Genomic DNA, 27,084 nt, shown 5'->3' on the forward strand with positions numbered 1-27,084 from the left:
TAGAGGAAAAATTGCCGGTGCCGGATTAGCAAGCGCCTACTGTATTTTTATTTATATAGATAAGAAATTATATAGTGAAAAATACTTAAAGATGGAGAACAATAGGTATATTGCTCTCCCACATAGAGCCTTCGCGAATAATAATTTTGTTTTATACATCTCTTCATATGTATTCTATTATCTCAAAAATTATAATGAGAGTAATGTTTAACGACGACAACAATTATAGTTAATAACAAAAAAATATATGTATAGGTACGGTCGAATTGAGAAACCTCCTTTTTTGAAATCGGTTAATAATAATTACTTTCAGTTCCAAAGCACTGTGTTGATATTCGCTACAGTAGGATTTGCATATGCATACTTTTGTAAACTGTAGGTGTAAGTACTTATAGATAAAGAAAGATATTTTCAGTATCAAAGTGAAAAATATTTGCTAGTGACCGAAAAAAAAAAAAATTAACAATATATAATTATTACTTTTCGATAGTAATTTCCAAATTTCCATTTTCCATACAATAAGTTGCAGTAGGAGTAAGATTAACATAAATACTTTTTTTGCTTTTTCTTCATCTTATTCCTCGTTTCAAACATTTTCGTACAAAATTTCATTATCTTGTCTTATCATGTTTATTCTTTTTATAGTACCTACCTAATTTATCATTGAAAGTACATAATCCACTTTTGGACAACTTGCATCTGATATCAAGGAATGTGCAATATAAATAAGTATGAACACAATTATTTTCACCAATTATCAGATCATTTGATATGCAACAAAACTAATTACCTACTTTCCTTATGCATAAAATGCCTGTTATGCAAAATTGTGCCTGATATACCTATACGTATCTACCTATTTATTGAGCGGCGATACATTTTATTTTATTTGGTAGATTTGTGCCGTTTTCACTTTAAAATAATTGACTTACCTACTTAACTACTTGAAAATTAATTATTATTTTTTAAAATTTATGAAAATTTTGTATTCCTCAAGTAGGTATACCTATATGATTAGGGTAGGTACTTATCCTCACAGGTACGTATCTCCACACTTCATTTGCCTGCTATTTTTATTTATTTAATATGGTCATGTTTATAAATATTCAGTGTATCTATCAAGTTTAAAATTTACATATATTATGTTTGTTATTCATTTCTTAGTATGTGTCACATTTGAAGTAACTTTTAGTACCAATAACTAGAATTATTTACACGAATCATAATGATTAAATAATTGTGTGCCTTTTTTGGTATGACTTCAGCAGTGAGATGTGAACGCTTACGTGTCGCGAAGGCCTGGTGGGCGACGTAATACACGTCAAGGTGTAAGGGGGGCAGCGGCGCCAGCTCTCAGACTCCGCGAGCCGGTCGCAAGCAGCGCGCGCGCACGCAGTGATAAACGAAAACGAACGATACTCGCGAACAGTTATTTATTTACTTTACATGGCAAAGTTTTTATTTTAAATTATGTGATAAGAATCGTGTTTAAGAATATTTAATCAATTATTTACGTTTTATTATTTAAGAATCTCAATATAAACATAGTTATTTTAGTTGAATAGTAAGCGAAGTGCGACCAAAATGACTATAAAAAATAAAAAGACTAAATCGAATACTTCCGAGGTGACGTCATCTAAAAGTGCCTCGACTAGTGTACAGAAAACAAGCACATCGACGTCTGTGCAAAAAAGTAGCAATACCTTGCAAAAGGTCAGCTCATCTGGTAAGAAGGTTCGATATATTGACGTAAAGGTCGAAGAGGACGACCCTCTTATGATAACAGACATATCCGACCATGCATCTATCAGTGGTTCTGTTGTATCTGAGCATTATAATAGCCATCCACACTATATCATAACAGAAGCACCTTCTGTGTCCGACCTATCACAAGCTCGATCCCTGCAAGAACATCAAGTAAGTGATATGGCTCAGTCAACCACTGGTGAGTTTGTTTCAAGCTCTGTATTACAACAATCTTCCTCAACATCAGAACAGAAAACGTCTAAAAGTGAAACCTATCAATCATCATCATCATCTATTCAGCATTCCGGTTCCAGTCATAGTCAAATATATGACTCTTCTACAAATCAATCGCTTAATACTGGTTTTATTGATAATACAGCACATAGTACTTCTGGTACCCAGAATGCATTTTTGACAAGATCTCAGGGCGCTAATGCAACAGATTCATTCATACAATCTGAACGTCAAAATTTAGCACAAACTCATTCAAGCCAATTTTCGAGCCATGATTCCAATAAAAATCGTATGAGCAGTCGTAATGACGAACGTCATCAAAATGTTTCCGGTAACTCTAACAGAGTGGATACAGTTAGATCAGATCCTAACAATTTCTATGGAGGTGAAGGGACACTTGATAAAAATACGAAAACAAAAGAATATAGTAGTACTTCACAGTCGAGCCAATCTAAAAGCAGTAGTGTAGCAAAGTCATCTTCATCTGCATATGTTGTTGAAATTGTAGATGGTAAGGAAAGAATTATTGACAGCTCTAAAAGAGAGTGGGGGGATGCTAAAGAACATTCTACAAATGAAGAATATGCAAGTGTGAGTGGCACTGATATTAAGCCTCAGACAATTTATAGTTCTCAAAATTATGACATGAAATCAAAATATGATACCGGAAAAGATGGAGCAAAGCCTCTTAATGAAATGACAATCAAAGAAGATTCCAAATTTGTTAAGGATGGTAACCAGTTAACCAGTCATGCGAGCGTGATTAGTCAAAAAGATAATTCAATCCAGCAAGAATTTTCATCTACTCAAGAGCAAATAACAAATGAAGATTACTCACGTATGAGAAATATGTCAGACAACATTCGAACTGTTCGTTACGATGCTGATAATATTGATAAGAACAGTAACCAAAACGTTCACCGGAACATAAATCAAAATGTTCATCAGAACATTAATCAAAATGCGCATCAAAACATCAACCAAAATGTTCATGAAAATATAAATCAAAATATTCAATATCAATCAACTGTTGATCAAAATACAAGCACAACTAACGACCATAAATTGCAGTCAAATAAAACTAACTACAGCAACACAAGCAACACAGAGCAAAGAGATGTAAGAGAAAATATAACATCAAGGAATGAAACTACAACCAACCAAATAACGCGTAGACGCGATATAAATCAAACCGATTCTTCTAATTTTTACGGTTATGATGCAACTATTCAGGATCAGATTAGAAAAGTTGGAGATATACTTCAGGTTCCAAATACTGAAAATATTAACTATTCAACAAAGATAATGAAAAGTAACACAAGTAGTGCCCAACAAGCATCTACATCGTCTTATGTATTTGAAGTTGTTGACGGCAAACAGAGAGTAGTGGATAGTAAACATAGAGAATGGGGAGATAGTAAAGAACACGCCACGTATGAAAAAAGTCACAATATCAGTGGCACGGGAATAAAACCAGAACATGAATATTCTAGACATGTACTTGATAAAGAATCATATTATGATACTGGAAAAGATGGTGTTCCTAAAAGCGCCACTCATGTGGAAGAAGAATCAGCTCTGTATAAGAATGGTATTGAAGTTGCTTCTACAAGAAACAAATTTTCTAGTGACTTAACAAAACCAGTAAAACCAGCTATAACTGAACATACAACAGACACAGATGATTTACGAACACAAAGGGTAGTCGATCAAAGCACTAATGTTTACACAGATAAACATAGTACTCTAAATGATGTGCAATCATATACTCAAGAATCTGATGATGTCAGGAAAACTAGTGAATTAATAACAAGTGAAAAACAAAACATATCTAAGGAAACAACATCCAAGAAAAGTTCTGAAACAAAAGATACATTGACTACTTATGAAAGGAGTACGGGAACATGGAATGGAAAATTCACATATGAAAATGATGACGACAGACCTAAACGACCAAAACAAATGTCTCCATTTGGTAAACCTGAACAACCTCGACACCATTTAAAACGTCAAGATACTGAAGAAAACATTATATTGTCATCGAGAGATATTAAAGACTTTACATCTATCAGTGATTTACGAAAAATTATAGAGACATCTCAATCAAACAAAGATGTTACCGTAAGCAATAAAAATATTGTTATTCGCAGAAATATTGATGATAGAGTTTTGAAAGAGATTATAGATACGGTTAAAAAATACCCATTCAAAAGAATAGATAAGGTAACTTTCGGTACAAAAATTAATGAAGATGTTAAAGACCTTTATGAAGGCATTGACACTGAGGAAACCACCGTTTTAAGTACTACAACGGGTGATAAAGTAAAAAAATCATTTGAAATTGATAAAACGAGAAGTCAAATAGAAGTGACGCGGTACTATACTGAAAATGGTATTACCAGAAAAGAAACAACATATGAAGATGCAAAGGAAGATGAAAAAGTTATCACCGACGTTTTTGTGGATAACAGTTCGTTAGACATCAGAAACTTGGTAAGTAAATTTTAAATTTAACCTTTTCATAAATAATCTGAATGTTTCGTCTTGCTTATCTTTTTTTATTTACAGAAGGATGTCCGCACAACGAAAGACATACACGAATACGACGTGGTTGATCACGCTATTACAGATACCACAAGGCAGGATACAGTCATCAGCTCCGTCTATGATGAGACAATCATAGACGATAGAAAAACCGTGCGAGATGACAAAACAACAATCGAAGAGACTGTCTACATAGACGAAACTAGGCCAAGGCCTGGTGGCCCTAGGAAGCCAGAGAAGATAGTAAAGGAACAATGCATTTGTGAAATCTGTACTTGTGGGTAAGTCTAACCATTTATTTAACCTGTTCAATCCATATATCTTTTCTTGAAAATTTTCTTATTTATTGTATCAGTTGGCCCAGCTATGGTTCTGTGAAGATCATTATAAAAATTAAAAAATAATATTATGGTAACTACAAACTCGTAACATAAGTAGAATTTTTTCGAAAACGTATTATCGTCAAATTCCCGATAGGTTTAATAACCTTTTAGTATATCTTAAAATGTTAAGTCGTTTATTGTTTGTTTAAAGTATTTTATGTATAAGTAACCATTCTATGATCATTGACTTTTTATATCACTTTTGAAGTGGAAAAATGTGCATTATTTAAATACCTTCGTTTATTACAAACACTGATGAGAAACAATTCCTCAATACCAATTGGCTATGTGCCCATGTAGACCTATTTATAATATATGTACATTGTACAATATAATTGTGCATCATACATAAAATTACTATTATAAGTAATGCGAGTAAACAATAAACAACATGCGAATTTATTTTTTATTTTGAGTAATTGTAAAATAACATAGTAAACTAAATGTAATGCTATATTTAGGCTCTTCGAAATTTTTATAAGCTATTGAAGACAATGCAAAGTGGGTGCCCTCAATGCCCAAAAAGCATGGTTAACCTTGTTACATGATCGTTCCGCGTACCTGTTACATAGGAAATTATAATAGATAATATTTATATGATGCTAACTACATCATACTGTATACATGAGTATTGAGTAAATTTTGAAGTAAATTTACGTAGGAGGACAATATTATATTGTCCATAAGTAGAGTACAATTAATCTAGATACTAATATTATAAAGCTGAAGTTTGTTTGTTCGTTTGAACGCGCTAATCTCAGAAACTACTGGTCCGATTTGAAAAATTCTTTCAGTGATAGCCCATTCATCGAGGAAGGCTAAGACCAATCATCACGCGGGTGAAACCGCGGAGCGCAGCTAGTGATTGTATATAATGTAGAGCCACCAGTTATGACTATTGATGTATCCCTATTTGTGTTTATTCCGTGACATCATTCCAATTTTGTGAATGAATAAAATAAAACGGATGATTGATAAAACTATTTTTTCCCAGTGAATGTATTAAACTATTGTGAAATAGGTAATTGACTAGCATAGCGTTGTGACCTTCATGCGATATTTAATGTTAGATATAGATTGTTTATTGCTCAATGTAATGCTTTACGAGATTTTTTTTGCACAGAAAATAACTTTTTACATATAAAAACATGCATTTGCGACATTTATTCGTTTATTGTGATGAAAATGAAGCAAATTCAATACGTATTTTACGGATATAGTTATAGAATAGATTTTTCTTATTATTATGAGTCACCTAATTACAGCATGCATATGACGTAACAAGGACAAATTTGTATATTTACAATGATTATGCACATCACATTTTAAAATGTGTAGGTATTATGACGCGTGTAGGTAGAATATTATCGTAAAGATTGAAAAATATTCCTTATTCTACAATGATACATAATTGAAAACCACAATAACTTATACAATAAACATCTATTGCTATCTGAATGTATCATGTAAACTAAGCCATTTTAAAATAAGCAGATTTGAAAAATCATAAGAGGAGATTCTACATTATTTAGACGTAGTTAACGTTCCTGGCGAGATCCAGTCTCTAATTAGGACCCATAAGAAATCGCAAACGAGTTTAGAAGTAAACTGGAAAGCGGACTTCAACAATTTTTGTTCAAGTTTTTAGAGCAAATTAGTAGCTAGTATTAACTAGTGGTTCCGGGTTTTAATGTGTATATAGGACATGGTATGACCACGTATGACTATGAGTAATTAGTTAATTGTAACATCATACTAATTAATGATTAATAGAAATTTAAAGCGTTTTTCAAAGAAATTAAAAGGCCACCTTTGCAGAATTTTACTATTTCATTAATTAGGTACGGTACTTACCTAGTTAGTTCATTGTTATTCTTTTTTATCATTATTCATTACTTCCATAGACTAATATACTACTTCATTAGTAACTTTCAGATGAACATACTTATGTATACAATAACTATAATAGCGATATATTAACCTTACGCGGAATGACCGTCTATAAATAAATATGCAGTAATATTGTACTTATTTCACATCGATGACCAATTACGCGCTCCTAGGATTGTAAACTGTATTTACTTGTGGATGACTTGATCGTGCAATGATCATGACCTTGAACTGGTTTATTAATTTGCTTTATAATGATAAGCAAAATCAAAAGCTAATAATTAATCATTTGTTATACTAATATACTTAATATGTATAGAGAAGTATTCTACATATATTATCTGTGTTAAAAGAATGTAAAAATTCGTGATTTAAATACTCATAGGTACCTTTTTCAATCGTATTCAAAGTTCTGTCGATTTTATCATTTGCTTTAAGAGCTGAATAGATCTTATATTATTATATTTAGAGCTAGCAAAACGAGGAACTCGACAGACGATAGGTATATGTCATGCATGCCCGATAGGTTACCTATATTTGTCCGTCGATAAACCCTGACCACAGACTTGCTTCATTATAGCAGATATCAGTTACTTGACTTGGTTAATTATCAACATTACAGTAGAATAATGAAATAAGATGCTTGTAGAAAACTATTTTATCAATGTAAAAAAAGGATAATAGCTCTAACGTACCTCGGTACCTAACGTGTCTTTTTAGTTTTTATATTTTAATGAACTAGGTACCTATCTGGGTTGCAACTTGCATTATCTGTAAATAAAGTAAAATATTTAATTATACTGCAAAAGATATTAAAATGTATTTAAGAACCTTCGTCTGTCCTCACTGAGGCCAGCGGCGGATATTTCCTTTTATGTATGGTGATGACGTTATGTGTAACATACATAACGTCATATTATATCTAAGTCTTTATCGACTTAAAATTACATACCTGGAAGTTTAATTTTTGAAGTTATTTTAAATATGGGAAATGTTAAGAAACAATTAAATATCGAAATTAACTAAATAATATCTATTTAAATTTCAGAATACTAAAAACATTTTAGATTTATCATAACCTACTTGGTATTAATATCTTACGATAATATTGATATGAAAATAAAATTAGAGATAAAGTCGAATAGAACATAGTAACACAATAGTTTTATTAAATACGTAGATATTTACGTTTTTTTTTGTTTTAGAAAGAATAATTGAAAAGAAAATGTACTAGAAATCTTTGTATCAACTAAATATCAACTCGATATTAAAATATTATTATATGTATAAATCATATCCCGTCTCTATATCTATATCTGCTGTCGCATGTCAAAAAGATACATCCACCTGTTAAAACTTAAAAGGGGCCACACATGAGAACCATTAATAATAATTATTATTATAATTTGTAACTTCTTCACTCCTTAGAGCCTTATTTATACCAGGAAAAACTTAAGGATAATTCTTTTTCGGAAAAAATGGTTAAAATTCGAGGCGGTATGAAATGTATTTTCAGAAATAAAACTACATTTTCACGCTATCGCCTTTTCATAATAGAGTTGTTAATCCAAAAAAACTCTACATGAGTCCCCTGCAAGTACAAAAGTAGATTGTAACAAAGATTAACATGTGCGGCCATTGTGACAACCGTTGCTTGAATGAAAGGTGGTGCTACATAATATGTACATAGGTAGGTCTGCTGTTCCAAATACCATGGCAATCATATTGACAATCGATAAAATTGTCGCGTTATAACTTATAGTCCGTTATTGTGTTTCGCAACAGTTTAAAATCATTTGAACATCAAGAGCTAAAATCGTCTTTAAATATGTAGAGTTATAAGTCATTGATTCAAATCTTTCTTCTCTATATTTTAGTATGTAAATTAAAATGAAGAGTCATTGCGAGTACCGTTTCTTGCAAAGGCCTACATACTCTAAATATTTTTGCGTAGGTGAATATTACTATATATATGTATCTGTATTGGTACCTATATCTTAATGATTTCAACTTAAACTAGTTCTATTAACTTCTACGTGGGCCCGATATTAATTCTTGTGGCTTTATTGCACCATTACGAACCATTAACATATAATATTTTTCTTGAATCATACTCATTTTCCATTAAGTTATTTATATTGCTTTGCTTTTCTCAATTCAAAATAGAATTAATGGAGTAAATAATACAAATAGATCTTCGGTAAAAAAAGATGATTACTTATACTTCTTTAATTTATTAATTTCGAGAATAACATCTAAATACGGTAAAAATGAGAAATGTGGGAAGGAAGTAGTCAGTACTAATTTAATGTTTACGAGTTCTAGGCACCTTATTACAATAAACAGACAGTAATATGTATCATTACAATAAATAATTAAGAAACAAGTATACCTACGTGACTTGTGTGGAATTAACGATAAAATCCACGTACATACCAAATGAGTATTCACAACACGTCTGTGTGCGAACTGATTCGACAAGCTAGATCAAAGAATATACTACTCACCTTCGGCGAGAGCTAGATAGCCTCTAGGGAACCTATGTTTTCACTCGTCGAATAAGGTGTGGACGATATTTTGTATCTGTGCGTTGAATTGTTATTTAATATTTATATGTTCAATTTATATTCATGTATGCGATACGACTTATTATTTATCCGATGTACATAATTGCAAAAAAAATGTCGCTATTTAACACTTAAAAGTTAGGTATGCCCGAGCGTGGGAGTCTTTCTACGCATTTTTTTCCGTCTTTCTGAGAAACTCATTAAAATTAAAGAAAGATTAAAAAAAAAATCATTACTTACATAATAATTTAATTCATATATTTTCTATTTAAATTGAATTAAAAAAAAACAACATCCAAATAATAAGATTTTTATTTATTTCCGAAAATATAGAAACAGTAAATATGGATTTTGTGTCTTCAATACTTTTGATGTTCTGACTGGTTTCAACTTCAACCTGCAAACAACAAATTGTTCATAAATAAAAATAATATAATTGAAACGTTTAGACTTTAGATTACATATAGAAAAAAGAAAGATGTCTACAGTCTACACCATTTGAAAGAAAGTCTTCAAAACAATTTCGTTCAAATATTTTTACACACGCCTACGTCACTGTCGTGGATTTCGTGTTATACATATTATGATCACGAATCGTTCCCAGAAAATTATTCCAACATACATGTTATTGTATGTTAATTTAGCATTGGGACTCACATTCGCGGTACATGAACGGATTTCCAATACCTCTCTTATGGCAATAAGCGATACGTGCATTTAAATGTTTACATTTCACAATCTATAGTTCACACTATGTTAAATTATGAATAATTGCGCTGTAGAAAATTGTTTCGTTGAATATTAGAATGTCAAGTGAAAACTATATTATTAAGTTGCTTTTCTCTACATGACTCTACAATAATATGAGAATTTACATACATTTCTTTCGCGTTTTTAACTTTTCTCTTTTTTCTCCAACTGATAGCTAAGTTAAAACAATTGACGCCCATTTATGCCCATAAATGAGTTAATTTATAAAGCTCATAGTTGTCCACAATTCTAAATGGTGTTAGCCTAATTACTTGTAACGGATAACGCAATTATGAATATCCGTGGAGCGTATGCAGCAGAGACTTTGTAACAAGCTTCATTGCATTTTAACGAGCCCTACATTGTGATAGCATCATTCCAAACTATTGGAGTAATAGCTAATAATAAGTAAAGTGGTTGCACGAGCACTCTCGCCCACAACTCAGTTCCTCAATTGAGTTATAAACGATGGTACTGACTTGACCTTACAATCTTTACAATATGCTTGATTGTATAATATGTTTGTAAATATACTGGTTATAACGCTACCATATGGCTAAATTGTAGAGTAACATCAAATGCATGTAATTCATAAATTGTTACTTAACAAAAAAGAAAAATTATAATGATAAGAAAAATACAAATATATGTAAGTACCTATAATTTATACACAAAAAAATGTTAGTGATTCACTCAAAACTATATGCATATTTATATCAACTTAGAATTTTATTTAAATAAAAAAGGTAGATAATAATTAATAATAAATCATAAATGATATAGTTAATAATTTGTAATATTATAAAAGAAGTAAGTATGTAGTTAGGAAAGTCAACACGTTTAAAATATTCGAATCATTGTTAAAAATATGGTAACAAAATGAATCGGTCGGTACACAAATTTGTATGGCAATTAGAAAGACGCGACGCGAAATGGTGCAGGCTACGACCTCAGGCTGGTAGGAGTTATTCGCGTCGATGATCTCACCGCTCGACGCTCAGAGCCCACGTCCTCGCTCAAACTCGTTTCTTACTTGTTTACTTGGTTCGATGTAAGAACTTAGTTCAGGACGATATGTCTTACGTCACCTCATATTCCAGTTTTGTACTTTCGAATTTCAATTTGGCTTGTATCCGAAAATTTCTTTTGGATGTGCTAACATGAGACTAGTCTATTAGTCTAGAGTCTAGACATAAAACAGCGCTGTAAATGAAGCGTTAAATAAAATAATTGATGTGTTCGCAGTGAAGATCGGCGGGAACGTCGTCTACTTTCTTTTCAATGTTATCTTTGTTGCACATGAGTGAGAGATTTATCTCGTCTTTAATTAGTTATGTCGTAAACTGACATTCTTTGCGTTATCTAGTTAATGAGCAAAGATTTAATACATTCAGTAAAGTTCAATCAAATCGACAAAAACAAGCAATATATGGTATTTTCTATATCTAAGAGAGTTAAACACTTTGGTAACAAAATTACTTACAAAATTAATTTTATAGCTTTACATAAACATACATTTTATGTTGGTGATCTAAGTCGTGAAAAACTGTTTAACGCTTTCTTTGATAAGTGCATTTATCGCAAATTTTGTCGACTTTTTCGTTTACTGACTGATAAGATAGATTGAAAAATTCCAGAAAATTAGGTAGGTATTTTTTTACAAGCAAATATAATGCTTTTCGAATAGTGCCTTCTGGCTCGAATTTTTCTCTATAGCCATGGGTGCTATTTAAATACAAATCAATTCGAGAAATCCGATTGTATCCATTAAGCAGACAAGTCTCGAGATATCGGCCCATTCTCGTATAAGGCTCGAAAAAAGATCGACCCCAATGCGCTCTGCATGGAAAGTTGTCTTTAGTTGCTACCCAAAAATGGAGAGACTCGGAGAATTTTTTTAATGTATTCTTATAATTGCAATGCTATCGGATACAGTTCTGAAAACGGTGGACATACACTTTAAAAGAACTGCAAGAAAGTTGGACTACAGTTACAACTTTTACATCGATACAGTGTAGGCTGTGTAGGCATTTTTTGTGTTATTACCGAAGCTTTTCAGTAGTATTATGAATATAATATATATTTACATTTAACTACTTTGTAAGACAAAACAAAAAAGGAGCCTCACATTTTTTTTTGCGTTAGATATAATTTATAAATCTTTGGACAGTTTAATCCAAAACAGATGTCAGTAAAAGTAGGATACCTATTTGTATACTTTGTGTAGGAGTTACACAGCTAGTTCTTAATCAACACAACCATAGAAGGTCGTCGACCATATGGCCTGTCTGTGTTAAAATCACGTAGCGCAAATCTGTAATATTATTCTTTTTATGTGTCTATGATTGAATGTTCTTAGCTACACTTGCTAAATTGTTTCCGGACGTTGATTATTTCGAACTTGGAATCAACAAAGGTGACCTTGATAGTTGGTACACGCTTATATAACTTGATAATGTATAAATTTTCGAATGGAGATAAAACGATAATGCTTTATGATTCGGTCATTCTTAGGTATAGATTATCGAAAGATTACATGCAATGTAGAAACTAACTATGGTGACTTAATAGAAATTAATAGGGAGGTAAGGTAGGCCTTGCATTATAATAGCTATTAATTAGTATGGCTAATCAAATGTAGAAAAATACAGTAGGTACCCATAGAACATTTATTGATCACGCCTGCTGTTTAAAAAAATACAGCTTTAGAAATTTTATAAAATTTGTGTTTCTTTGTTTATCATCGTCATTACTTCAATCTGTGTTGAGCAATCCTCCCAATATAGTAAACATTGAATCTCGTCACCATCTTGTGAGTCAGGCATTGAAGCAGATGTGCATCTGGCTTCTTATGAAAACCGAGCTAGGGCTCATGTTTCCATTACTTACCGTCTCTGTTTATTTGCATTTTGCAGAATTATGGCTATAAATAAATATTTTAAGTGCATCGCAACATATGGGATAATTGAAAGTGGCATATCATAATATTATGTAGCCATAGTATCTAATGCTATAATAATCTTTTGTAGGTATTATTTGTCACATCATTTGTATGATTTCCTTAGAAGGTAGATAACGTCTGTTCCGTGCTATCATATAAGATAAACCGCAGAGTTTGGTTTGGAAAATACGCTTCATTGAGAACATCTCTCCTAATTATACCTACGTTTCTTATTCACGATAAACGAAAAAAGTATCGTTATTCAGGTTTAAAATAACAATTAAAGCATTCATCCAACAGGTGGCTTGTTGTATTGACACATCATAAATATATTATTTGCCACCAAGGAGATTTTGAGGAAAATAAGAAATTATTTATAAATATTTATGTCACGGTCGCCTACCCTCGTTGCTCATTCAGTATGACCTATCTCGGTTGTGGTTTTCGTACTTTGCGCTAAATGAAGTCATCTGTTTCCAGAATTAATCAGAAAGGTCGTGACATTGATATTATGAGAATGCAAATATCTTCTATTTAATTAAATCTTAGCCTTCTTCTTCTTTGTGTTTATACTTCTTTAATTTTCGAGTAATTTCTTCTTAGGAATTATTATTGAAATAGTAACTTTTACATATGCTTGGTAGTTATTCAGCGTCAATTTCTTAATATCTAATAAAGTGCATTCTAATAGTAGTAGAGAAATTGGATAATGCATCAACGTATGGCTTCTGAGACGTTGTATCATGTTATGTACGGGAATCCTTATTCAGTAGTTGTGTAACCGAAATAGTTTTATGAATGATGCATAATTATTTTCTTTTATCATTTACACGCTTTTAATTAACGTGTCGTATCTGAAAAAGCAGTCTATACTTAATTCAGAAATTACCAAGATATTTATTATTAGGTACCTTCCTATTATGAATGTAGGATAAGAGGAATATGATGTAGGTATCATGTAGTTATGTGGATTATTCTGCCAACACTTTACTATTTACGTACAAACATTATTACATTGTTTCCTTATTATTTATTACCTACATTACATAGGTATACGTTATCAATAGTAAAGAAGAAAACGTTTTGAGTTCAAATGAAGCACTAACAAAAAAATTGTTAAAAATATATAGATCTACCTAATACTTTGCCCCTTGTATATATATGACACGAAAAGATTACACTAATCTAGGTTTTACTCGATAAGATAATAAATGGGATTGTGAGATTGATATCTTCATAAAAAACAATTACTAGGCTATTCAACTTTGTCAATAACATTTTCACCTGAAAAGTAAACAATAAATAAATTAATTTTATCAAATAAGTAGTAACTTAGATATTCAACAGATAAAAAGGTATTCATTTTTGTTAGATACAGATAAGTGTAGAAAGTAGGTGGACAGCTGGTCTAGATATTAAAAACATTCGAATAAGTTTACTAACATTTAACTATGTAGACGTGATATGCAGAATATGCAGAAAGTAATTAAAAATAATTTAAAATCTCCGTACTTAATTTCAAGGATATCAATGATAAAAGTCCGACAAATTATGGTCAATTAAGGACCGTCTGTAGCAAGTGAGATGGATCTCCTTTCATGAAAGGACTTAGTCAGCGCTAAATCGAGACTTGTGAATAAACACCCACTTGTGTTCCATCGATTCTTTATGAGTAACATCAGTGTTAGAACTATAAGTATTTATTCGCACATTATTCATATACACTCAGAAATTTCAGCTGTTTTAGCCCCTTCGATACAAGGCGGTTCCTATGGTAACTAACTGTTATTACAGGGCACGAGGCCAAACACCTGTACGTGTGAAAACCAATTTTACGATTATCAAATTGATTAAATTTTAATATTCTGTTTATTTTGAAACGAAAATTAATATTAAACAATGACAAAGTTATTAATTTTAGTGTCTTGTATATATTTAATGCATGCTCAATATTGACTTGGTATTTTAATAGAAATTGGTCACTACATAGAGTTCAATAAGGTTTAATACTGAAGGATGGTCTTTTTTCATACTGAAACGCTTCTACGTACCTACGGCAGTTGTGAGGGCGCGATACGACGTTTCACTCGCTTCACTTATTATTCAATAAATATTAGCCTTAGTGATAAAACGTGAATATGTTAGTTCTTTAATATATTCCACATATCATGAACGATAATTTTTGGATTTCGGTTTACATAGTAAGGTCTAATTTAAATTGAGTTATAAGTTGCGTAGTGATCAAAGGGCTTTGTGTATGGAGCGCGATGGACGCGTGTGATGGCTAAATTGCTTACGCTACCGCCTTTGACATTTCAACGTCGTTTCCCTTTACATTTGCATCCTTACCGAATAAAAAGGTGACTGAATACTATGTTAGTGGTTTTAGAATTAATATTTAAGGCACACTTAATGTAATTCCTTAAAAATTCGTTTTTTATCCATTAATAAATCTTGCAGTTGGCATAAAAAGAACAAGATAAAATAGTTATCTAATGATTGATTCGATTTGATGTTAGTTCTCAAAATATGTGTTTGTTTTTTTCAGGCATCACCGTTGCCCACACAACGATGTCCCGGAGCCATTGTTCGATGTGGAGCATACCACGAGCGTGGTTTCCGCGTACAAACAAGATTATGATGAAAAACATGTCAGTCGAACCACAGCAGTTATTCATGAAGATAACTTGTATCTGGAAGGTGATTTTCAGGAGCCAGAACGTCCCCGTTGGCAGCCCGTCGAACGCCCTAAAGCAACTAAGCCGGAAGATAATCTTAAACCTGAAGGAGAATTTGAAAAGAGGCAACCTGAGGAATGGCGCCCAGGTGATAGAGCACCAACCAGACGGCCTGAAGATAATTTGAAGCCAGAAGGTGAATTTACTACGCCTGAAAAAGACCAGTGGCGTCCAGCAGAGCGCCAGCGTCCACGAAAACCTGAGGATAACTTAAAACCAGAAGGTGATGTTGATTATACCAGACCAGGGGAATGGCGACCCGGTGATCGAGCCCCGGTGAAGCGGCCAGAAGATAATTTGAAACCAGAGGGTGAATTTGAAAAGAGACGTCCAGAGGAATGGAGGCCTGGGGATAGAGCTCCAACACGCCGGCCAGAAGATAATCTTAGACCAGAAGGGGAATTTACTACGCCACAAAAAGAACAATGGCGGCCAGCAGATCGTCAAAAACCCAAAAAACCGGAAGACAACTTGTTCCCAGAGGGTGAATTTGAGAAGCGCAAACCAGATGAATGGCGTCCAGGTGACAGAGCTCCAGTACGTCGTCCAGAAGACAATCTTAGACCCGAAGGAGATTTCGAAGATAGAAAACCTGAAAAGTGGCAACCAGGTGAAAGAGCACCCGTTAAACGACCCGAAGACAATCTTAGGCCTGAAGGTGATTTTGAAAAAAGACGACCGGAAGAATGGCAACCTGGTGACAGAGCTCCTACACGTCGCCCTCAAGACAATCTAAAACCTGAAGGTGAATTCACTTCTCCAGAAAAAGAACAATGGCGACCTGCTGAACGTCCAAAAGCCAAAAAACCTGAAGATAATTTATATCCTGAAGGTGAATTTACAAGACGAAAGCCCGATGAGTGGCGTCCAGGAGACAGAGCTCCAGTCCGTAAACCTGAAGACAATCTTAAACCTGAAGGAGATTTCGAAGATAGAAAACCTGAAAAATGGCAGCCTGGTGAGAGAGCCCCTGTTAAACGACCCGAAGACAATCTTAAACCTGAAGGTGATTTTGAAAGACGACGACCAGAAGAATGGCAACCTGGTGATAGAGCTCCGACGCGTCGTCCCGAGGACAATCTCAGACCAGAAGGTGAATTCACTACACCAGAAAAAGAGCAATGGCGACCAGCTGAGCGTCAAAAACCTAAAAAACCGGAAGATAATTTGTATCCTGAAGGTGAGTTTGCAAAACGAAAGCCTGATGAGTGGCGTCCGGGAGATAGAGCTTCAGTCCGTAAGCCGGAGGATAATCTTAAGCCTGAAGGTGAATTCACCTCTCCTGAAAAGCAGCCTTGGCAGCCAGCTGAACGCCAAAAGCCGAAAAAACCCGAAGATAATCTTAAACCTGAGGGAGACTTTGAAGTCAGAAAACCGGAGAAGTGGCAACCTGGAGATAGAGCTCCTGCTCGACGACCAGAAGATAACCTTAAGCCCGAAGGTGAATTTACAACGCCCGAAAAAGAACCTTGGCGACCAGCTGAGAGGCAGCAGCCAAAACGACCTGAGGATAATCTGTTTCCTGAAGGAGAATTTGAAGATAGAAAACCAGATAAGTGGCAACCTGGCGAGAGAGCAACGGTTAAGCGTCCCGAAGATAATCTTAGGCCTGAAGGTGATTTTGAAAAAAGACGTCCTGAAGAATGGAAACCTGGGGATAGAGCTCCTACGCGTCGACCGGAAGACAATCTTAAGCCCGAAGGTGAATTTACAACACCAGAAAAAGAAGCATGGCGACCAGCCGAGCGTCAGAAACCTAAAAAACCTGAAGATAATTTATATCCTGAAGGAGAATTTACAAAACGAAAACCTGACGAGTGGCGTCCAGGTGATAGAGCTCCAGTCCGTAAACCTGAAGATAATCTTAAACCTGAAGGTGAATTCACATCTCCTGAAAAACAAACTTGGCAGCCTGCTGAACGTCAAAAGCAGAAGAAACCTGAAGATAATTTAAAACCTGAAGGGGAATTTACGACACCTGATAAAGAAACATGGCGTCCAGCTGAGCGACAAAAGCCAAAGAAACCAGAAGACAATCTCAAACCTGAAGGAGATTTCGAAGGCAGAAAACCAGAAGAATGGCGCCCAGGTGATCGTGCGCCAGTAAAACGTCCGGAAGATAACTTGAAACCTGAAGGAGAATTTGAAAAACGACGACCTGAAAAATGGCAACCAGGTGATAGAGCACCCACTCGCCGCCCTGAGGACAATCTTAAACCTGAAGGAGAATTTACGTCTCCTAAAAAGGAGGAATGGAAACCAGCTGAACGACCAAAGCCCATTAAGCCTGAAGATAATTTATATCCGGAAGGAGACTTTGAAGATAGGAGACCAGAGCAGTGGAAACCTGCTGATCGGGCTCAAATTCGCAAACCAGAAGATAATCTTAGACCTGAAGGTGAATTTACAACACCAGATAAACAACGCTGGCAACCAGCTGAACGTCAAAAACCTAAAAAGCCAGAAGACAACTTAAAACCAGAAGGTGACTTTGAAAAACGTCAACCTGATGAGTGGCAACCCGGAGATCGAGCACCAACACGGAAACCTGTAGATAACTTAAAACCAGAAGGAGAATTTACAACACCTCAAAAAGACAGGTGGCAACCGGCTGAACGTCAAAAACCTAAAAAGCCAGAGGATAACTTGAAACCAGAAGGAGAGTTTACAACTCCTGAAAAAATGCCTTGGAGACCTGCTGAAAAAACACAGCCTAAAAAGCCAGAAGATAATCTCAAACCTGAAGGTGAATTTGAAAGACAGAAACCTGATGAGTGGCGTCCTGCTGAGCGACCAAAACAAAAGAAACCAGAGGATAATCTTAAACCTGAAGGAGAGTTTGAAAGACAGACACCTGATGAGTGGCGTCCTGCTGAGCGACCGAAACAAAAGAAACCAGAGGATAATCTTAAACCTGAAGGAGAGTTTGAACGTAAAAAACCAGAAAAATGGCAACCAGGAGAAAGGGAACCAATGAAAAGACCTGAAGACAATTTGAAACCAGAAGGAGAATTTACCACACCGGAAAAAGAAAAGTGGCGTCCCGCTGAAAGAACAATACAAAAGAAACCAGTTGACAATTTGAAACCTGAAGGAGAATTTACAACGAGAAGAATTGAAGACTACAAAGTCGTTACCGGTGAAAGAGCTGAAATTATTAGGCGTACTGATAATATTATTACCGAGGGCGAATTCACAGGTAATTACAAATTTACTTTTATTTCTGCTCCTATAAATTAATAAATAAAATTTATGTATTTTCTTTATGCAGTATTTTGCAATATAATATTAATTAAATTGATACATCTTAGTATTTTTTTTAAATATTAGATGATTAATAAGATCTATTATTTTCAGATACAACAACTTCTCGAAGTGAATACACAATAAAACCAACAGAAAGACCTAAGCCCGTTAGAAGAAATACTTGGACAAAATTGGAAGGGGATATGGTCACAGAAACTACATCACAGTCTGAATTTATTGACTATACTGATACAGTTGAAAGGACTACGTTAGTAACTAAAAGAACGGATAATTTAATTCACGAGGGGGAGATTGAGTTTGTAACATCTAATCAAAAAGACTATACTGAAAAGAATACTATCATAGAACGACCACAGAGGCGTCGTACATGGACTAAAGAAGACATTGAAAAGTTTTACTCCACAGAAAATACGGAGAATATAACCACCAGTCAAGAAGAATATAAAATCCATGAAGAGAAGTGGACCGGAAGAAGACCTTTAGCTAAAAAACCGGAGGATAATCTTAAGCCTGAAGGTGAAATGGAAAAACCAAAACAAGATGTGTGGCGTCCTGCCGAAAGGCAAACTGCAAAGAAACCTAAAGATAATTTAGTTCCAGAAGGTGAATTTGAGACACCGAAAAAGGAAGATTGGCGCCCAGCTGAACGACAAAAGCCTAAAAAACCTTCGGACAATTTATTCCCAGAAGGTGAGTTTACAACTCCAGAAAAGGAGGAATGGCATCCAGCTGAGCGTCCTACACAGAAGAAACCTACGGATAATCTCAAACCAGAAGGTGAATTCGAAAAGCCAAAACAAGATGAATGGCGACCAGCTGAGAGACAAACTCCCAAGAAACCAAAAGATAATCTCAAGCCTGAGGGTGATTTTGAAACTCCTAAACATGAAGAATGGCGACCATCAGAGAGGCCTATAGCTAAAAAACCAGAGGATAATTTACGTCCGGAAGGAGAATTTGAAAGGAGGAAGCCAGAAGAGTGGCAACCTGGAGATAGGGCTCCAGTCCGTCGTCCTTCTGATAATTTAAAACCTGAAGGTGAATTCACGACACCAGATAAACAACAATGGCGACCAGCTGAACGTCGGGAACAAACGCGACCCCAAGATAACTTAAAACCAGAGGGTGAATTTGAGCAACCTAAACAAGAGCAATGGCGACCTGCAGAAAAACAGACTCCTAAAAAGCCTAAAGACAATCTTAAGCCTGAAGGTGAATTCACGACACCTGATAAACAACAATGGCGACCAGCTGAACGTCGGGAACAAACGCGACCCCAAGATAACTTAAAACCAGAGGGTGACTTTGAGCAACCAAAACAAGACCAATGGTGGCCTGCAGAAAAGCAGACTGCGAAAAAGCCTAAAGATAATCTTAAGCCTGAAGGTGAATTCACTACACCTGATAAACAACAATGGCGACCAGCTGAACGTCGGGAACAAACGCGACCCGAAGATAACTTAAAACCAGAGGGTGACTTTGAGCAACCTAAACAAGAGCAATGGCGACCTGCAGAAAAACAGACTCCTAAAAAGCCTAAAGATAATCTTAAGCCTGAAGGTGAATTCACGACACCTGATAAACAACAATGGCGACCAGCTGAACGACCGGAACAAAAGCGACCCCAAGATAACTTAAAACCAGAGGGTGAATTTGAGCAACCTAAACAAGAGCAATGGCGACCTGCAGAAAAACAGACTCCTAAAAAGCCTAAAGATAATCTTAAGCCTGAAGGTGAATTCACGACACCTGATAAACAACAATGGCGACCAGCTGAACGACCGGAACAAATGCGACCCCAAGATAACTTAAAACCAGAGGGTGACTTTGAGCAACCTAAACAAGAGCAATGGCGACCTGCAGAAAAACAGACTCCTAAAAAGCCTAAAGATAATCTTAAGCCTGAAGGTGAATTCACGACACCTGATAAACAACAATGGCGACCAGCTGAACGACCGGAACAAATGCGACCCCAAGATAACTTAAAACCAGAGGGTGACTTTGAGCAGCCTAAACAAGAGCAATGGCGACCTGCAGAAAAACAGACTCCTAAAAAGCCTAAAGATAATCTTAAGCCTGAAGGTGAATTCACGACACCTGATAAACAACAATGGCGACCAGCTGAACGACCGGAACAAATGCGACCCCAAGATAACTTAAAACCAGAGGGTGACTTTGAGCAACCTAAACAAGAGCAATGGCGACCTGCAGAAAAACAGACTCCTAAAAAGCCTAAAGATAATCTTAAGCCTGAAGGTGAATTCACGACACCTGATAAACAACAATGGCGACCAGCTGAACGACCGGAACAAATGCGACCCCAAGATAACTTAAAACCAGAGGGTGACTTTGAGCAACCTAAACAAGAGCAATGGCGACCTGCAGAAAAACAGACTCCTAAAAAGCCTAAAGATAATCTTAAGCCTGAAGGTGAATTCACGACACCTGATAAACAACAATGGCGACCAGCTGAACGTCGGGAACAAACGCGACCCGAAGATAACTTAAAACCAGAGGGTGACTTTGAGCAACCAAAACAAGACCAATGGCGGCCTGCAGAAAAGCAGACTGCTAAAAAGCCTAAAGATAACCTTAAGCCTGAAGGTGAATTCACGACACCTGATAAACAACAATGGCGACCAGCTGAACGACCTGTTCAAAAGAGGCCACAAGATAATCTCAAACCAGAAGGTGATTTTGAGCAACCAAAACAAAAAGAATGGCAACCTGCAGAGCGACCAACTCCAACAAAACCAAAAGACAATTTGCATACTGAGGGAGAATTTGAAAAAACAAAACAAGAACAATGGAAACCTGCTGAAAGACAAACACCGAAAAAACCTCAAGATAATTTAAGACCCGAAGGAACATTCGAGACACCCAAGCCTCAAGAATGGAAACCAGCTGAACGTCAAAAACCAAAGAAGCCTCAAGACAATTTAAAACCTGAAGGTGATTTTGAAAAACCAACAGCAGAAAAATGGCAACCAGGTGAAAGACCAACGCCTAAGAAGCCACAGGACAATCTTAAAACTGAAGGCAAATTTGAGAGGCCAGAAAAGCCAAAACCAGTTTCGCTTGGAGAAAGACCTGTGCAAAAGAAACCAGAAGATAACTTAAAACCAGAGGGTGAAATGGACATCGTGCGACGGACTGATTATACTGCTACTCGTGGAGAACGTATGAATGTAGTTAAGCATGAAGATCATCTCAAAATGGAAGGTGTGATAGATGTTCATCGTACCAGAGATGATTATAAACGAATTGACAAGACAGAAAAAATTGTTATCCAAAAACATGAAGATAACTTACGGACAGAAGGTGAATTCATTGATCTACACACCCGTAATGATTACAGTGCTACAAAAGGAGAAAGAGCTCCTGTGGTTAAACCGCAGGATAATTTGAAACCTGATGGCAAGTTTTATAAACCTGAAGTTGTTCCATCTCAACCTGCTGAAAAAAGAAAGCCATTTAGACACGTTGATAATATACAAATTGAACATGACTTTGATGTTAGACAGAAGGTTGATAGAGTCGATATCATCCGACGTGAAGATAATTTAAAAATTGAAGGCGAATTTATAGACATGAAGCAAAAGAATGATTATAAAGTTGTGACTGGTGAAAGAACTGCTATTGTCAAACATGAAGATAACTTAAAAATGGAAGGTAATATGGAAAATATTCGATCGTCGGATACATATCGTCTAGTCAAAGGTCAAAGGGTAAAATTAACGCGTCGAGAAGACAACTTAAAAATTGAAGGTGTGTTTGAAGACCTCAATCGTAAAACTGATTTCAATATTACAACTAAGGAACGAAAACCTGCCATAAAAGAAAATGAACCGAAACAAATTCAAAGAAAACCAAACGAAGACGATGTAAAGAATAAACAAAAGCAAGGCCCCCAAAAGAGTAATCACGTTACTTCAGAAGTGTATTCCAAGTCGACTCAACGAACGGAAGAAGATTCTAAGTATCACACTCAAAATTACACAGACAGAGTCAAACAAGAGACATTTGTCGATGCTAAAGGTCCAAGTAAACACCCATCCCATACTCACTCTCCGGCACGGGATAAATCACCTAGACCAAGATGGAATAAACCCGTGGAGAATGATGATAGCACAAATAGGCGACCAGCTGATGGAAGACCGCAAACTGATGATACAATTAGAAACCAAGGTCAAGATCGTCCTGATAGACCTGGTCAGTCACCTTTGCCATCTAAATATAAGTCTCCAGAAGATCAAGAAAGATGGAGTCCCATGAGGCCAGGTCCTTCTCAAACGAGGCAAGTCATTTCATCAGATGAGACAACATACCACAATCAAGATTCTACTAATATTGTGAGACATGATGTGCAGCACCACACAGCTAATAAAGTTTTAGTTACAAATTCACAAAGTACTCACGATGAGAAAACAAACATCCAGAGAAATCAAACAGATGTACATAGACCTACGTATGGTCATCCACAAAACCATCCTCATCAACATGATTACCAAAAATCTTCAACAAATTACGACCATTCTGTTAACCAAGTTAACCAATCTGTACAAAAAACCGGTGTCGTAAATCAAACTGGTTTCATCAGCAAAACTGACAATACAGTACGTCAAGGTAGCGTCGAACGCACGTCTTCAGGACATACAAATGACCAAACAAACAAAGTGAATCGAACATCTAATAGTATGACGCGAAACACGAATGACAAAAATACGGTAAACAGAGTTGATTCAAGGAACGTAAAAAATATTTCATCTACAACAACAAATTCCACGAAGACGATGAAACAAGTTACCGAAAAGAAGTTGATTGCAGGAAAGTGGGTGACCGTAACTAGAAATGTTGAAGTAAATACCACTGAAGGCGAAGGTTCTGGTAAACCAAATAATAAAGGAATTACTCATGTTGATCAACCAAATGTCATACAAGAGATATTTGTCGATGCTAAAGGTCCAAGTAAACACCCATCCCATACTCACTCTCCGGCACGGGATGATGAAGTAAGCGATAAATCACCTAGACCAAGATGGAATAAACCCGTGGAGAACGATGATAGCACAAATAGGCGACCAGCTGATGGAAGACCGCAAACTGATGATACAATTAGAAACCAAGGTCAAGATCATCCTGATAGACCTGGTCAGTCACCTTTGCCATCAAAATATAAGACTCCAGAAGATCAGGAAAGATGGAGTCCTATGAGGCGAGGTCCTTCTCAAACGAGGCAAGTCGTTTCATCAGATGAGACAACATACCACAATCAAGATTCTACTAATATTGTGAGACATGATGTGCAGCACCACACAGTTAATAAAGTTTTAGTTACAAATTCACAAACTACTCACGATGAGAAAACAAACATCCAGAGAAATCAAACAGATGTACATAGATCTACGTATGGTCATCCACAAAACCATCCTCATCAACATGATTACCAAAAATCTTCAACAAATTACGACCATTCTGTTAACCAAGTTAACCAATCTGTACAAAAAACCGGTGTCGTAAATCAAACTGGTTTCATCAGCAAAACTGACAATACAGTACGTCAAGGTAGCGTCGAACGCACGTCTTCAGGACATACAAATGACCAAACAAACAAAGTGAATCGAACATCTAATAGTATGACGCGAAACACGAATGACAAAAATACGGTAAACAGAGTTGATTCAAGGAACGTAAAAAATATTTCATCTACAACAACAAATTCCACGAAAACGATGAAACAAGTTACCGAAAAGAAGTTGATTGCAGGAAAGTGGGTGACCGTAACTAGAAATGTTGAAGTAAATACCACTGTAGGCGAAGGTTCTGGTAAACCAAATAATAAAGGAATTACTCATGTTGATCAACTAAATTCCTCAACAGATTCGCTTAATCAACAATCTAGAAATGTTATATCTACAAATCAAACTAAATCTTCATCAAGTGAAAATCATCAATCACATAAGAGTCAGTATAATATGTCTGAAAATCAACAGCAAAACCAGCACCAGCAACAACATCTAAACCATCAACAACACCAACACCAAAATGAACAACAACACCGTCAACAACACCAAAACCAACAACAACACCTCCACCAACACCATAATCAACAACAACACCATCACCAATTACAAAATCAACACCAACACGATACACTTAACACTACTTTCACGGTTAAAGGCTCGCATGATGTGACTGACAACAGACGCAATCAAAAGAATATTATTATTAAAGAAAATGATAATATCAATCAAAATCTTGGGAGAGAATCTACAAGTCAAGTATCTAGTTCCACACAGCATTATAAGACTTCTCATGTGTCAGATAATAGTACATCTCAGACATCCCAACGTGTGACTGATAGTCGTATACACAGCGATCAAATAAACAGACACAGGACACAAGACCATACAATTACATCACGTAATATTATTGGTGATAATATTAGTCATGATTCTCGCAACAATGTGCAAACATCAAATATTCAACGAAAATCGAATAACATGAACGTTTCGACTGAAGGACACGAACACAGAACTGTGAATACTAATGTGTCTCACCAAACTCATACATCTAATAGAAATCAGTTAAGTGACAGTGTAACAAAAACAAGTGTAGAGTTCCAAAGAGCCATGCATGGTGGAGACACTGCAACTTCATCTCAGGATTATTCGAATCGTACCGGGTATCACAAACGTACATCAGACTTTATATCGGATGCCAATACTAGCAATGCAGTTCTTCATCGTAAGGGAGTTACATCAAACACAGAAGCATACCATTCTACGAGTTCCACTGCAGCAGCCCAACGTAAAAGTATTTCTAATTTATCTGAACGTGGGGATTACATAAGCAACTCCACTCATAGCGCAGATAGGAAGAGCATTAGCTCAATGCATCGCTCTGCTCGAGATGGTTCCTCTGTTATAACTCATCACACCGAAAATGATGATTACCGCCGTCAACAACGCAGAGATGGTCAATCCACACTAATAATCGAGAGACAACCTCGTACAGTTGTAAAGGATAATCTCCGCATTGGTGGTGAATTCTACGGACAATCTGAAGCGCGATCTTATGGAAGTTTCTCACGCTCAGATCATTCACGGAAAATAGAAAGAACGGAGCGTGTGGAAAAAGTGGAACGTCATGCACAACACGGGAATACTTCTCATTTTGTCTTAGGCGACGGGAGTGCAACAAGTTACAAGCAAGAATTTAGGGCCCATGTTCATGGAACATGTCCTGCAACCCTTTTAGAATCTTCGCGCACTCCTTTTAAACATACTCGTGATTCTCGCGAGCATAAATTCTATGCTTCTAAAATAACAGAACAGAAAACTAAATAATCAAGCGTCGATCTATTTACTTTTTAAAATATCATTCCTTATTATTTTTGTATTTTGATGCTTAATTTTAATTTTTATACGCAAACTAACACTACTAGTCCTAAGATAATACGTGCCTTCTTAAGAAAATGTTGCAATTTTAATGATTTATACCTTATTAATATATTTTATTTTTGTGTTTATCAAACTTTGCCATGTAATAAATTTTTATAAAAAAATATCGGTGTTTTATTTTTTTAACATTAGGTACCTACCTACGTAAATTACAAATTAAAAGTACCTATGCCATAAAACCTAAAATATCGATTTCAATAAAAGTATGTAGAATTTTCTAATTAATTATTTTTTTTAATTTTCTACCATTTTATTTTTCTGTTAAACCTCCAACCTTTATGACAAGCATGCAAATAGGCAAAATTTAATGTTCGCTGTTTTTTTTAGTAACTGGTTTGTAGCTGGCATAATATAATGAATTTAGAATTCATGAATATATTATTTAAAAGCCTACTTTTATGAAACTAGGTACTTAGATATACTAATATGCATATTTGTTTACTTTAAAAACCTATAAATTTTGAAATGGATCATGCTAATACTAGTCGGTCTTGATAAAGAGTAATTTTAGAAGTAACTGTCAGAGGCGTCAATTACAAAATGACTTGAGACTTTGATAAC

General features: G+C 35.4%; 1 protein-coding gene across 2 annotated transcripts; it reads left to right on the plus strand.

Moving 5' to 3' along the window:
- Window positions 1–1,417: 1,417 nt before the first annotated feature.
- On the plus strand, window positions 1,418–26,627 carry Sdb (SAXO downstream of blistered). 2 transcript variants are annotated; one of them, XM_090110633.1, is made up of 5 exons: window positions 1,418–4,473; window positions 4,549–4,805; window positions 15,604–18,992; window positions 19,151–23,098; window positions 24,023–26,627. In XM_090110633.1, the coding sequence occupies exons 1-5, from the start codon at window positions 1,585–1,587 to the stop codon at window positions 26,407–26,409; spliced, it is 12,870 nt and encodes a 4,289-aa protein (XP_089966759.1). In that variant the 5' UTR covers window positions 1,418–1,584; the 3' UTR covers window positions 26,410–26,627. The 2 variants fall into 2 exon arrangements, with proteins under 2 accessions (XP_089966759.1, XP_089966758.1); XM_090110632.1 differs by having other exon boundaries at window positions 1,423–4,473; window positions 19,151–26,627.
- Window positions 26,628–27,084: the final 457 nt, after the last annotated feature.

This window comes from Colias eurytheme, chromosome 16 (genome assembly GCF_061535395.1).
Source record: "Colias eurytheme isolate Ceu_HAF_F1 chromosome 16, ilColEury1 Martin Lab GWU primary, whole genome shotgun sequence".
In the NCBI taxonomy this organism is placed as follows: domain Eukaryota; kingdom Metazoa; phylum Arthropoda; class Insecta; order Lepidoptera; family Pieridae; genus Colias; species Colias eurytheme.